At 55.9% G+C, this 14,356-nt stretch overlaps 2 protein-coding genes across 2 annotated transcripts in view; both read right to left on the reverse strand.

Annotated features, from left to right (window-relative positions):
• The window catches only part of LOC124966983 (leukocyte immunoglobulin-like receptor subfamily A member 6), a 35,110-nt gene extending 30,591 nt beyond the window's left edge, over nucleotides 1-4,519 (reverse strand). Inside the window, 1 exon segment of the mRNA XM_047528896.1 lies at nucleotides 4,443-4,519. Within this exon segment, the coding sequence (XP_047384852.1) occupies nucleotides 4,443-4,476 (34 nt within the window). The 5' untranslated portion in view covers nucleotides 4,477-4,519.
• Nucleotides 1-14,356, reverse strand: part of LOC124967140 (leukocyte immunoglobulin-like receptor subfamily A member 6) — a 140,441-nt gene that overhangs the window by 84,559 nt on the left and 41,526 nt on the right. The window contains 5 exon segments of the mRNA XM_047529196.1: nucleotides 12,089-12,391; nucleotides 12,666-12,698; nucleotides 12,701-12,961; nucleotides 13,170-13,472; nucleotides 13,609-13,896. Coding sequence (XP_047385152.1) covers nucleotides 12,089-12,391; nucleotides 12,666-12,698; nucleotides 12,701-12,961; nucleotides 13,170-13,472; nucleotides 13,609-13,896 — 1,188 coding nt within the window.

Here is a 14,356-nt window from a genome sequence, read left to right on the forward strand (position 1 = left end):
GTTATTCCCACATATTCTTGTTTATCATTATATGCATGATATTTTGATCACTGGACCAGTACTTACAAAAGGAACTTAAACTACATTATAACACACACTTTTACAATCTGGCCTCCATGTGGCCACAGAAAACATTCAACAACAACTCCCTATTGACTATTTAGGACAGAAGATACTCCAATGTTTTTCCATTCCTAATATTCCAAAATTGACTGTTCCTTCCAATTTTTCCTTAGTTCATTTACAGCAATTTTTAGGACATTTAAATTGGGCTCTACCATATATTTCTTTAACTACTGATTCGTTGTCACCTCCTTTTCAGTTGTTGAAAAAACAACATTGGGCTGGGATACAGCTCACTTGGTGGAGTGCTCGCCTTGCAAACGCACGGCCCTGGGTTCAATGTCCAGCACTGCAAATAAAGAAAGAAAAAGAACCATAATCCCGTCAGTTTTTCCCAGTTACCTTCTGCACTGACTGCAGGAGTTAATGAGGAATTATCTACAACCTTACAGACAGACACCCAACACTCAATGTTCCTTTATCTCTAATTATATTTTCAGGAAAGCCTTATGTCTTTGCTGCAGCTGTTGCCCTTCATAATCACAACTTGTATAAACAGAGTGGTTATATACTCCTCACTTTTCAGGAAGAAATGTTTTTCCTTATGCTGAAAAGTATGCTCAATTGATCTCAGATGGTCACAATTGTATTTTACCTCTTATGGGAATGGACATTCATGTACTTTATCTTACTTATGGGGAGACTTTACATTGACAGTATTTACAATTTCCTTCATATTATCAGGCTGTCTTCACTGATTTTTTGCTCCTATTGCTCCCCAGGCACCTCTGGGTGAACGCCTTTCTTGTTGTGTCTAGTCTCTCATGCTGCTTCTATAATCTCCTCCATTCCAGTTTCCAGCAAGATTACTGTTTATACTGATGGAGGAAAACGACGGGATGTGGTATCTATATTCACTGATGAGAAATGGACTGATTATTACACATTGTCTCAAGCTTCCCCTCAGCAGCAGAATTAGCTAGTATTATTTTGGCTCTTCGTATGTTTCCCACTGCCCGAAACATCATTGCAGATTCTCAGTATTTAGCCAAACTGAGGCCTCACATTTCCTCTGCAATTCTGTCACCTCACTTGGACTCTAATCTGCTATCCCTGTTGATCACTCTCCAATCTCTGTTTCAGGGTCCTACAGCTGCAGTATTTCCTGCTCACTTAGGCAGCCTCACGAATGTTCCCGGACGACTCACTGAAGGAAATGCTCATGCTGATGCTACTGTAAAATCGCTTTATCCTCTCTTTCCAGATGCTGTGGAATCCCACAACTTTTTTCATCAAAATGCTCGCTCCTTAATGAAGACCTTTCTATTTCCTCTCAACAGGCCCGTTTCATCATTAATATTGCTCTCGTTGCACACCCTTTCCTTCCCCTACTTGGGAAACTGTGAACCCTCGAGGTTTACACTCTAATGCTCTCGGGCAGATGGATGTGACTCACTTTCCTCCCTTCCACCCCTTTTCTTTTGGACATGTTACCATAGCTACATCCCCAGGTCTTATATGGGCCAGTGCACATCGTTCAGAGAAGGTCTCAGCCTGTATCTCTCACGTGCTCCTTTCCATTGCCACCATGGGAACACCTCATCTTTAAAAACTGGCAATGCCCCTGCCTATACTTCTAGTGTCTTTGCTCAGTTTTGTAATCAATGGAATATAATTCCAACCCATGGAATTCCTCACAATCCTACTGGACAGGCCTTAGTCAAATGTGCACATCACACACTAAAAACATGTCTTTGAAAACAAAATCAAAACAGGGTTCCTGGCCTTGCTGATGTTAATAATGCTCTCAATATTGCCTTGTTCACAACAAGTGCTCTTAATGTATGTTATGAAGATAATACACATCTCTTGTTCCCTGCCTTGGACAGGCACTTTACCCCTAAGGAACCACTACCAAAATTCATGTAAAATACCAAGTTCCACCAGATCCAATATGGTGGGACCCCACAATTTGATTCCTTGGGGGAGGGGATATGCTGCTGTTCTTACTCCTACAGGTTCTGTCTGGATTCCTGCCAGATGTGTGAGACCTGTCAATCATCATGAGTTGGCATTGAAGATTTCACAATCTGATTCGCAAATTCCATTTGATCCTGGATGAAATGGACCCTGATTCAAAAAAGGAAGCTCCAACAGGAGCATGAGGCCCAAGAGACACTCTGTCTTCTAATCATCTAGTGACTTGGGGGGATATAAAGGGTTTAATAACATCTGCTCTTCAATTGCTAGTCCAGATGGGTTCAGAATGTACCCAAAAAACTTGGTTACAGCTCTGTTTGCCAAATTTACCCAAAATTCTCTAACTATGCTGGCTATTATTGTGTTATTTCTGTCATTGTATCCTTGGTGGTGGTGCCTCCATACTTAGCGGAAATTGTTAATTCTTCTGAAATTTGTATCATCAAGTTATTCTTGATACAGGACAGCTATTGAGTGTTTGCTGTTGTTACAACATCTATGGGATACCAAGATTTTAACAATATGTGTTGTTTCAATTTAAGTAGTGATAGTAACCCCATTCAAAGGAATTGGACCGTCTAAGACATTGTAGAGAAGATTCAACAAGATGGTGGAGGTTGGGATTTATTAGGTTGGTTAACCTCATGGCTACCAAATTCTACCTGGATCTCATAGCTTTTCATTGAAGGAGGTTTATTGATTCTGGCCTTAGTGTGCTGTGCTTGTTTTTGCCAATGGCTGCCTTGCTTTCTCCCTCCACTATCCTTAAACAGAAAACAAGTCATGTCTACTCAAAAGACCACACAAAACAAAACAAGGGAGTTGTAGGGATTTCAGGTGAGTTAATGTACAGACAAGCGAAAGTCCTTCAACTCCAGCAAAGTCCTCAGGACAAAAGGTGCTCTGTTTGAGTGGCTTAGAGTTGCTCCATGACCCCTCTGTCCTTGAGGCCTGGAGACACTACCTTATTATGATAACCTTTGGTACTAGTGGACTCTGAGAGGCAAGCAGGTTTTGTGATCTGCACATGTGCAAAGCTAACTGCACCTGTAACCTAGGTAACTTGATATGACCCTGGAGTAGATAATACACTGGACTGGCTTTCCCACAGGAGCCTCTTCTTGCTGTGCATCATCCTGTGAGCTTGTCCCTTTCTGAGCTGTCCCCTTAACCCTTATGGCTGGACCCCAGTTGACCTTTACCAGCTGGTGACTTAGAGACTAAACTGCTCAACGTGGCCCAGTCTGCTACCTGTTATGGTGACTGGGAATCAGGTGACTCCCAGCAGGTCTCAGCTGCTCCTGGCCCTGCATGTCAGGCCCCTGGCTGGCTGTGACCCCTAGCTGAGTGTCCCTGGGCTGCCTTGTGCCTGCTGAGGTCCCCATGTCCCCCTCCTGGCAGTGTGGGTCTGAGTGGTGTCCTGGGCTAGTGGAAGGACAGGGCGTGTAGACTCTGGGCTCATCAGGAGGCCCCTGTCCCTGGGAGGAAGGAGGTGTGGCTGTCCCCTGTCTGAGCTTGAGGACTTTCATCTGGGGTAGGTCACACCTGGGGGCTTCAGATGCAGTCCCCTGGAGTAAGGGCAGAGTGGTGACAGGGGTGAGGCTGGAGTCTGGGACCAGGGGCCTGGAGGGTACAGGACCCATGTGGCCATCCTGCAGCCAGTCCACTTCCTCTGATGTGTCCACATGACCAGGAATGGCCCTGACTCAGGGATGAAGGAGACGCCCCTCCACACCTTGTCGGGAGGAGAGAACTGGCTACCTCTTGATCTGGGGCAGCCTAGGGGAGGTGACAGAGGGGACAGTGCCTGCAGGTTCAGGTCCTGGGGCTTCTCTGGATGCCTCCTCTCCAGCAGGGCACAGCCAAGGTCAGCACTGAGGGGAACTTGAAGGTCAGGGCCAGGCCTGTCCTGCCCATCTTTCTCCAGACGGTACTCCTGGGCCTCCAGGGTCCCCTCACACCAGAGGGTCACTGGCCTCCCCCAGGTGATCACAGAGCCTGGCTCAGCCCACAGGGTGGGCTTGGGGAGGGTCCCTGCAAGGGAATCAGAGGCTGGGTCTCAGCACAGCCCCTCAGATCCCAGCCCTCAGCCCAGCTCCCTCCAGGCTCCCCAGCCTCAGCCCACAGCTGCTGTTCTCCATCCACTGCCCAGGGTGGCTCCTGGTCCCCAGGGAGGAGCAGGACCTGGGCCAGCTGGGGACACTCACCTTGCTGTCCTCGGGTCCCGGGGCCCAGACTCAGCCCTGGAAGAGGGTTTCTGTGAGAGGGGAGCCCTGAGGCCTGAGCAGGCCCTCTCCTCCCCACAGCCTCCTGGGCCCTGTGTCCCCTGATGGCCAGGGCTGGCTGTGGGCTGGTGTCCCTCCCAGAACAGGGTGTCCCTCCCCTTCTTCACATCCCACCAAGGCAGAGCAGGGCCGTGAGGGTGGGGGTCATGGCGTCCTCTCCCCAGGTCCTGGTTGTGCAGATGGAGGAGGTCACAGAGTCTGGCAGTACAGAGGGACACAGGGTGTGGCCACTTGGGGGCTGGGTTCTGCCTGTCATGGGGTGTCACACAGCAGCCCACAGGAAGGGGAACTGCCCTCCCCCTGAGATCCTGTCTCCTGTTTCCCCAGCACTGTGTGGGGTGGGCCTGGGCTCCCTGCAGGAGCTCAGACAGCAATGGTGCCTGTCCTCACCCCTCCACTGTCTGCCTGATCTGTCCTCATCCCTGCAGGGCCAGGAGGCAGCAGCCAGTGCACCTGGTGCCCTCCTGAGCCAGCCCCTTCCAGCTGAGGGTGACCTGGGGCTGGTCCTCCCTTCCTCGTGTCTCCGTGGGCTCTTTCAGCCCATACTTGGTACAGGGTTCTGGGGTCCTTGTAGACCAGCCATCTCCCAGCCCTGAGATGCTTTGGGAAGATGTGGTTTCCCTCGTCAGGTGGGAGCAGCAGAACCTGAGCACCTGGTGTTTCATCAGCCTGAGCCGGGGGTGGGGTGTGGGGCACAGAGAGACACTGGGGACCAGAGAAGTCTCCCGGCCTGTCCTGGTCTGCGGTGTGGGTTTCTCTTTGCTCCGCAGTTCCCCGTGTGAACTTCCTTCTTGTTTTATAGCAACAGGATCCAACTTTCCCCTCCCATCCCTTTCTACCTCTCTTCCCTTCAGTACAGCAATATGACTTGACATCTGTCACCCGTGTTCCTCTGTGTTCCTCTTTCTCTTCCTCCTCCTGCCCCCTGATCCCTTTTTGCACTCTGCTGACCTTCTTTCAGTTTCCTTGAGGTCGACTCCATTCTTTCCCTTTTCCCTCTCCAGCTTCCACAGGTGAGAGAACACGTACGACCCTTGACCTCCTGGGTTTGGCTGATTCCACTTAACACCTTGCCCTCTGGTTCCATCCATTTCCTGCAGATGCACCGTTTCATTCTCTTTATGGCTAAATACAACTCCACTGTGTGTGCACCACATGCTCTTGGTCCAGTCATCCATGGGCATTAATACCCTTCTCTGACCCTCAGTTTCCTCTTCTGGAGGAGGTCCTCACAAACCCCCACTGCAGAGGGAATTGGGGTCAGTGGTGGAGGGTGCAAAGGAGGGTCTCCATATGCAAAATCTGCAAAGCTCCTTAGTGACGCCGTCCAGTGGTGTCGATTTGGCGCGGGGGACAAATGAGTAGCGAGGCTCTTGAATTCGGAACGGTTTATTGTTGAATCAGGAAACCAGGGGACCCTGGCTCTCAAACCTAGAACCTGGAATCTCGAACCTTGAACCTCCAACCTTGAACTCGAACTCGAACTCCGAACCCCTGTGCTGGAGGAGAGCTGGCTTACATCCCCTCCAGGAGGTGAAGGGTAGGGCTGACTCCAATTATGGGAAGATTAGGTGAGGAGCTAGCTACCCAATCATGGCAAAGGTCAAAATGAGCAGGCATGATCAGGAGCACTTGGGAACACTTGTGCACATGTTGTGTGCATGGACTAAATTGAATACGGCCAATAATAAATCACCTGGGTGTGCTTATGTTAATCAACCTCCTCACTGCCATGTGACCAAAACAACTTCTGGCTGGCTGCCAGGCGCCTACTTGGCGAGTCCACATGGCATAGCCCCCAACAACTTGGGACGTGCTCTGGGGAGGCTGGGACCTGGGAGGATCCAGGCTTTGGGCCCCAGGTTAAGGTGGATGATTGCTGTGTCCACTGAAGACCCAATGCTGGGTGCTCTGTCCTTGTCACAGCTCTGCAGGAGAGGGAGCTGCACAGCCCGCCTGCTGGGCTTCACCACAGTCTCACTGACCTGGACGGGTCAGACCAGCCCCATCCACGGCAGCCCTCGGCTCTCCCCTGTGTGGGACAAGAACCCTGAGAAGCACTGTGAAGCTCCCCGTCCAGAGAAGCAGGATCACAGAGAGACAGAGAGCTGACCATGCACTGCTGGACACTCACCTGCCCAACACCTTCAGTTTCCAGAAAACCCCTTGTAGAGGAACTGCCACCCCAGGGAAAGATGCAGAGAGCCCTGTCCAGAGCAGGTGATTCCAGTTGCACACCAGCCAGAGCAGGGGATTCCAGGTGCACACCAGCCAGAGCAGGGGATTCCTGGGCACACCAGGCAGAGCAGGGGATTCCAGGTGCACACCAGCCAGAGCAGGGGATTCCAGGTTCACCCCAACCAGAGCAGCAGATTCCAGGTTCACCCCAACCAGAGCAACGGATTCCAGGGGCACAACAGCCAGAGCAGGGGATTCCAGGTGCACACTGCAGACGGCTTGAGGAGCACAGGGCCACAAGCATGTCTTCTACAACATCAACACAGGAGGATCCTGTGTCCTGCAGGACACAAGGCTGCAGATGCAGAGAAAGGCTGGGCAAGACCAGAGCCACAAAGGGTCCCTGGCTTCCTCAGAACTATGCACATATCCAGTGTTAGTGACGACCTGTGCTGAAGAACAGCATGCAACTCTCTGCTGGCATCTTAAACCTCTTGCACAAATAGGTGTGAAATGCTGGCCAGGAGCACCTGGTGGGCTGAATGGAGGTCTTGACCCCCAGGGCTGCAGGTGTCTCAAGCTGGGTCCCTTCACCTCCCCCTTCCTCTCCAAGGGTGTGTTTAGGGCTGGCCTCTGTCCAGCACAGGTCCACTTGTCAGGAGGTGGATCCCAGGCATCCCACAGCCAAAACTCAACTGGAAATCCAGGGCTGCCCTCGGAGCCCACAGGGCAGGGATGAGGCATGGTGAGACCAGAATCTAAGACAGTAACACTGAAGGTGCCCAGGGCTCTGGCTGATAGGGCGAGCAGCTCACAAGAGGAGACAGGCATCCCAGGAAAGAGCCTCAAGCAAGCCCACCCAGAGACCAGAAAGGCTGTCGTGGACGGGAAAAGTCCTTGGATTGCCGTACAGGGTGGCACCGTGGAGGGCAGACTCTCAGCTCAAGGTTGTAGCAGTGGAAATGTCAAGAGTGCAGAGACCAGAACCTCCATGGACTCAGGGACACAGGTGTCGCCTCTGCATCCTGGAGCACCAGAGAAGGAAGTAGAAGGACACAGGGGACTCAGATGGCACAACAGTGACTGTGGGTCTCCAGTTCCCATCAGACACCAAACCCCTATTGGGGTTCAATATCGACTGATCCCCAGAGAGTCAAAGTGCGCACACAATAATGCAAGACACACAACGAGGTTTTATTGCAAGCTCGAGCCTGGACCGCAACCAGCCTCTCAGACCACTGCCATGGCTGAGCGGGGAGCGGCCCCGAGGGACGAGAAAGCTCTCTACTTAAGAAATTTCCACTCATTCACATACAAAGACCTGTACATTATTGGTTAATATTCTAACACCTAAACATTTGTCCTCTTTGATTGGATCCCGCCAATTTATTTGAATCTCATTGGGTCCCTGCGAAAACTGAACGGTGCTGGAGGAAGAAGGGAGGAGGGAGGGGGTGAACTATGCAGGAGATGAGGGGTTAGGACGCACCCCCCCCACCTTGATAGATAAGTGTTCTGGGCAGCTGCCGATTTCTCCGACAGATATCTCTTAACAGCCTTGATAAACCCCGGGGGCCCAGTACGTCCGGTTTGTCCTGTATTGTCTCCTGAGGGTAGCACCTGCCTGTATCCTGGTGGTTAGGACAGTTCCTCATTCCTTAGTGTTTGCACGCCCCTTCCTGGGGGGTGGGTTTAGGGGCCGGTTCCTGAAATGGCTTGTTCATACAACATGGCTGCACAGATGTCACCTTGCTCTCAACACCCCAGATCCAGGAAGCTCAGGGTCACCGAACAGGACCAGGCAGAAGCACCACCCTGGGCACTGAGCTCAGGCTGCAGGAAGCCAGGTAGTGGTGGAAACCTCACCACCTGCACAGGGAGGGACACAGGCTCTGCCAGGACCACTCAGAACCCAGGGGGCAGCTGGAGGCTGGGAGAGAGAAGGGAGGAGAGAGAGAGCAGCAGCCCCCAGCCCTGCCCTGCCAGGTCCCCTCCCAGGTGGAGACAGAGAGCGGCTGGCTCACGTCCACTCTAGGGGACCTGCCGGCAGCTGACCTGCCCTGAGGAAATGCTAAGCCAAGGTCCTGGGGCAGCACACTGACCTCCAGCAGCCACGTGGACTACCAATGAAGGGCAGGCCTGGTGGGTGCTGAGGAGCCCCGCCAGCTCTGGAGGGGACGCTGTGCCATCCTGTGCACCACCCAGGAGAGGAAGCAGAGGGAAGCGTCCTAAGTCATTCCCAGAGGCCTGCAGCATCTGACACCACACCACACAAGGACTTCCCGGGGAAGGACAGCACCCTGGACATCCCCATGGACACAGGGCACAACGCTCCACAGAAGAGGCCCTCAGTGCACAGCATCCCAGTCCAGCACACCACCTCCTGACTGGGTCCCCAGAGGCCTGGTCACCTAGTGACGTCACTGCCTGGGGCTCCGTGTGAGGGCCCTGGGTGGTGTTTGCAGGACAGTGTTGCCCAGTGATGCGTTTCTCAGCAGGAGGGCGAGGGCTCAGTGGGACACACCTGCCTCAGCAAATCCAACCAGCAGGTGCAAAAGAGTCACACAGCGTGACCAAGGGGCGCGTGTCCCAGGTGTGCAGAGCAGTTCATCATCCAAAGTCCATTAATGTGATCCATCACAGCAACGGGTGACAAGGAGCGTGCCCTGCAAGTCACCTCACAGCTGGAGGAAAAGCCCTGCTCAGGATCCACATGCATTTGTCAGAGAAAAGCCCTCAGTGAGTCAGGAGAGGAGCAGAGCCTCACCCTGACTAGGAAGAGCCCAGAGAGCCAAGGCCCAGGTCCCAGCTGAGGTGAGAAGCCACCTGCTCCCACTCCATCAGGGCAGCCAGGAGCCCCTGAGGCTCAGTCTTGTGCTCCTGTCCCCAGGACCCAGGGACAGGAGTGAGGGGAGCTAGGTGTCCGGGTGGGAGGAAGGAGGGGAACAGCTTGTTCACAGTGTCACCATGGGCAACGCGAGGACCTAGGGATTCAATGAAGAAAGGAAACCCTGCAGGACCCAGGGAGCCATGCCAGCCAGGGGACTCTAGAAGTTCCAGCTGGATGGTTTCTAAGACCAGCAGTGAGCAGAGGAATTTGGACTTAGAGCCAGTACTGGGGTGACATGGCAATACCTGGGCACGTGGAGGTGGCCAGGAGGGACGTGGACAGTAACAGCAAACACTCAGCAGGACTCCCGGGTTTTTCACGTGACTTTTTCAGAGCCATGCCACAGTACCAGCACCCGTTACTCAGTCCTCAGACACCAGCCTGTGGCTCCACCTCCCGTGTTTCAGGGAAGCTGCACAGACAGCCCCCGAGGGGGACAGGCTGCTGGAGGGCTGCAGAGAGCGGTGGGCCAGCCCTGTGTGCTCACAGCACTGTGGGGAAGACTGTGCAGCCAGCACCCAGCCGTCCTGACCCAGCCACCTTTGCTGCCAGGACAGGGTCAGGGTGCAGCCCCAGCTGAGCCAGGTGGTCTGCAGACCTCTGGATGGTCCTTCATCTCCCACTCTGCACTCTGGGTGCTGCCTGTTCTCTGCTGTTCACCTCCTGGCTGCATCTTGGGTCCCTCTCTGGTCATACTGAGCCTGAAACAGCAGGATCCCGAGGACCACCAGGACCAAGGCAGCCATGGCCATCCGGATGAGGTTCCCCACTGTGTAATCCTGGGGAGGGGAGCCTGGGAATGTGGACACAGGGCAGAGGTCAGGGCAGACCCAAATCACCCCAGGATCCCCCACATCCACCCAGGAAAGCTGCCCCCCTAACCAGCACTGGACCTTCAGAACCAGCCCCAGGGCTGAGAATCCTCCTGACTCCCTGTCCTGGGGTCTGAGCTGTTCTGTGATGGGCGGAAGGTCTCAGTGTCTCCTGAGAATCAAGGTAGAGGAGGGGCTGTGTGAAGTCGAGGACCCTGTCCTGCCTGGACCCCCACCCTGGGCTCTTCTCACACAGGACTCTACGGAGCCCCTGAGAGCCCGTCCCTGCTGCTCGCGTCCCCTCTGCTCCTCTCCCTGGTTCTTCACCCTCACTGTGCTCTGTGAGTTCAGCACTGTGTCTGAGTCACGTTGGAGCAAGTTCAGCTGAGCCCCAGAGCTCAGGGCTGGTGGGGAAAGTGGTCCCTGGTTCAGGGGTTCTCCTGTCCTGTGTGCTCTGCCCAGCCTGGGTCTCTGGACTAAGTGCCATGTCCACTGACGAGGAGTTTCCATTGAATACCCATCTGAGGATCTGTGGTCAGGGGTGAGTGTTGGTCCTCTGGGCTCACAACCCTTGTGTCAGAGGAGGAGGAGGAAGAGCAGGAGGAAAAGCTGGAGAAAGGCTCTGAGCCTTGGACAGGAACCTCCTGGCCCCTCCCAGTCCCTGGACATTGTGAATGAAGAGAGGCCACTTCACGCACAGCATGCTGGGCCTTGGCAGAAGTCACCTGCAACCCTGTCCATCACACCACATGGCCTCAGTCCTCTAGGCACAGAGCTATGAGGAAACTGAGGCTCACCCAGGTCCCCAGCAGGAGCAGCAGAGCTGGGGCCTGAGCTGGGGGAGTCTGACTTCCAGTCTCCTTCCCTCCACCAGAGCTCAGCCTGAGCTGCAGGGAAGGAGCCTGGACACACTAATGGTCCTGAGCTCTCCCTGCACAGGGTCACTGTCACTGCACAGAGGGGACAGTGCCTGCAGGTTCAGGTCCTGGGGCTTCCCTGGGTGCCTCCTCTCCAGCAGGGCACAGCCCAGGTCAGCACTGAGGGGAATTGAAGGTCAGGGCCAGGCCTCTCCTCTGCACGTGGGGACTCTGAGCCCAAGGGGAGGGGCTGTCCAGGTCAGCGTGTCCAGAGGAGGCTGCTCCACCCCAGCTCAGCCCTGTCCTGGGACCCACCTCCTGCCAGAGCCCCTCACTTAGCACTCTGGGGTCCTGGGTCCGTGGGGGTGAGGGGCTGCTCCTCAGGGCCTCCTGGGGTGGGTGGGAGGAGAGGGCTGGGCAGCCTGCTCCCCACTGCAATTGGCTGCCCGTCCCCAGACTGGTTCCCTGTGTCACCTGTGCCTTGACCTCACCCTCTTGCCTCCAAGCTTGGAGCCAGGCGACCTGGCGTTCCCACCCCCATTTCTGGCAGATCCTCAGGTCCCTGGATACTAATCTGTCCTTGAGGATTTGAGGAGGACCCGAGGTCCTCTGGAGACTCAGAACAGCCAGGACAGGGTGGGGTGGGGAGTCCTGGCTACGGGTGTTCCTGAGTCCTCAGGGATCAGACTTGGGGATGGGACCAAAAGCTAAGGGCTGGGATCACAGAGGATCCTGGGTAGGAGGACAACAGGAGGGTGAGGGGTGCAGCTGACCCTGGGATCTGTCTGGCTCATCCTCCTGCACCTGCCGGGCCTCCCCAGGACCCCCTTTGCCCACCCCACCTTCTTGATGCCAGTGATGGGGTGGGGCACATGCTGGAGGACCCAGTGGCCCCTTCTCTCTGAGGGGTGGATCCTGCTGGCTGACCCTCCCAGGGCCCCTCACTCCACCACCCAGAGCTGCCCTGGGCAGGGCCCTGAGTGAATCCCTAGCTCACAGAGGATGGGGTCAGGGGTCACTCACCTGAGACCACCAGGACCACGGGGGCACTGGGCCATGACAGCAGGTAGGGGGATGAGCTTTGAGACCCATAGCACCTGTAGGTCCCCGCCAGGGCTGAGGTCACAGCTCTCATGGAGAATTCTGCCTGGAACCCTGGAGCTCTGGACTCTGGTCTCAGACGCAGGGGGGGATCAGCTGCCCCCTCCTTGACCAGAAGGAAGGTGTCCCACTGGATCCTTGATTGACACAGCAGGGTCACGTTCTCTCCTGAGGACACTGTGGGACCCGGCTGCACTGAGAGGGAGGGTGTGGCAGGGAGCTGTCCTAGAGAGAGGAAGGAGGGGTGAGGGGGCCCAGCTTGTTCTGAGCTGAGACCTCACCAGGGCCTCTCTGAGGACCTGTGCTCTCTGTCTGGCTCAGGGTCTCTGATCTTCCTCTCCCTGTGCCTCCCTGTCTCTGTCTTCTCTGCCCCTCCCTGACCCTCCCTGCCTCTCTCCCTCCTGAGACCCCACACCTCACCCTGCCCATCACCTCCTGGGCCTCCCCCACAGGGCTGGGCAGAGTCTGGGTCACTGACTACACACTCTGGGCTCCTCACCTGTGACCAGGATGTCCAGGGTGTCACTGGGGCTGACCACTCAGAGGAGAGCCTGTGTCCACCGTAGCATCTGTACCGACCCCCATGGGAGCCTCTCACAGGGCCCAGAAGGAAGGTGGCCTGAGACAGCCCAGCCTGGAGCTGCTGGCCAGGGAGCTGTGGGAGGTCCTGTCCCCCCTCCTTGGACAGAGCAAATCTGTCATAGTCACTGTCTGAGTGACACTGGAGGGCCAGGTTCTCTCCAGGGTCCAGGACTGGGCTGTGCTGGGTCAGGAGGGGGGGCTTCCTGGACAGCCCTGGAGGGAAGAGGAGCCTGGGCTGAGGGGAGGACCTGCCAACCCTGCCTCCCCTCCTGCCTGCAGGTCACTCTCTCACACCCTGGGTCTCTGGCCATGTGGTCCCAGGTTCCCTCATCCTCTCTCTCACCTGGGGCTCTCTAACATAAAGGTCCCCACAACCTGCTGCATGTCCCCAACTGTGTTAGGGAAGGTGGAGCTTCCTCACCTGAGAGCAGGAGCTCCAGGGGGTCACTGGGTTCTGACCACACCTGGGGGGTTGTCCTGTAACTGCCATAGCATGTGAATGTCCACCTGTGGCTGGGTATCACGGGGCCCACAGGGAACTGGGCCTGGAACTGCCCACTGGGGTCTTGCTGTGAGTCCAGGGTCCAGGTGAGCTTGTGTCCTCCTTCCTTAGTGAGAACAAACCTGCCATATCCCTGCCGTGAGCCACACTGGAGGGTCACGTTCCCTCCTGAGGTCACCACAGGGCTGGGCAGGGCTGAGAGCCTGGGTTTGCTGTAGGATCCTAGCAGAGAAGGAGGCAGGTGTCAATGGGCTCCCTCCTCCACACTGTCCTCAGCTGGGCTGTGACAGGGACAAGTGGGAGCAGACCCCCTTCCTGAGGGCAGAGCCAGGTGCTGGGATCCCAAGTGTCCTCTCACCTGTCACCAACACCAGCTCCAGGGTGTCACTGTGCTCTGACCAGCCAGCAGGGCTGTGATAGTGGCATTGATATCGCCCTGCATGGTGCTGTGTCATGGTTGGGATGGGGAACTTGGCCTTGTTCCTGGTCTTCTGTGGGATCTTTGTGTCCCAGGGCACTGAGCTTCCATCTTTCTCCAGACGGTACTCCTGGGCCTCCAGGGTCCCCTCACACCAGAGGGTCACTGGCCTCCCCCAGGTGATCACAGAGCCTGGCTCAGCCCACAGGGTGGGCTTGGGGAGGGTCCCTGCAAGGGAATCAGAGGCTGGGTCCCAGCACAGCCCCTCAGATCCCAGCCCTCAGCCCAGCTCCCTCCAGGCTCCCCAGCCTCAGCCCACAGCTGCTGTTCTCCATCCACTGCCCAGGGTGGCTCCTGGTCCCCAGGGAGGAGCAGGACCTGGGCCAGCTGGGGACACTCACCTTGCTGTCCTCGGGTCCCGGGGCCCAGACTCAGCCCTGGAAGAGAGTTCCTGTGAGAGGGGAGCCCTGAGGCCTGAGCAGGCCCTCTCCTCCCCAGAGCCTCCTGGGCCCTGTGTCCCCTGATGGCCAGGGCTGGCTGTGGGCTGGAGTCCCTCTCAGAACAGGGTGTCTCCTCCCCTTCTTCACATCTCACCAAGGCAGAGCAGGGCCGTGAGGGTGGGGGTCATGGTGTCTCCTCCCCAGGTCCTGGCTGTGCAGATGGAGGATGTCCCTAGGCCTGGCAGGAC

This window comes from Sciurus carolinensis, chromosome 16, assembly GCF_902686445.1.
Source record: "Sciurus carolinensis chromosome 16, mSciCar1.2, whole genome shotgun sequence".
Classification (NCBI taxonomy): domain Eukaryota; kingdom Metazoa; phylum Chordata; class Mammalia; order Rodentia; family Sciuridae; genus Sciurus; species Sciurus carolinensis.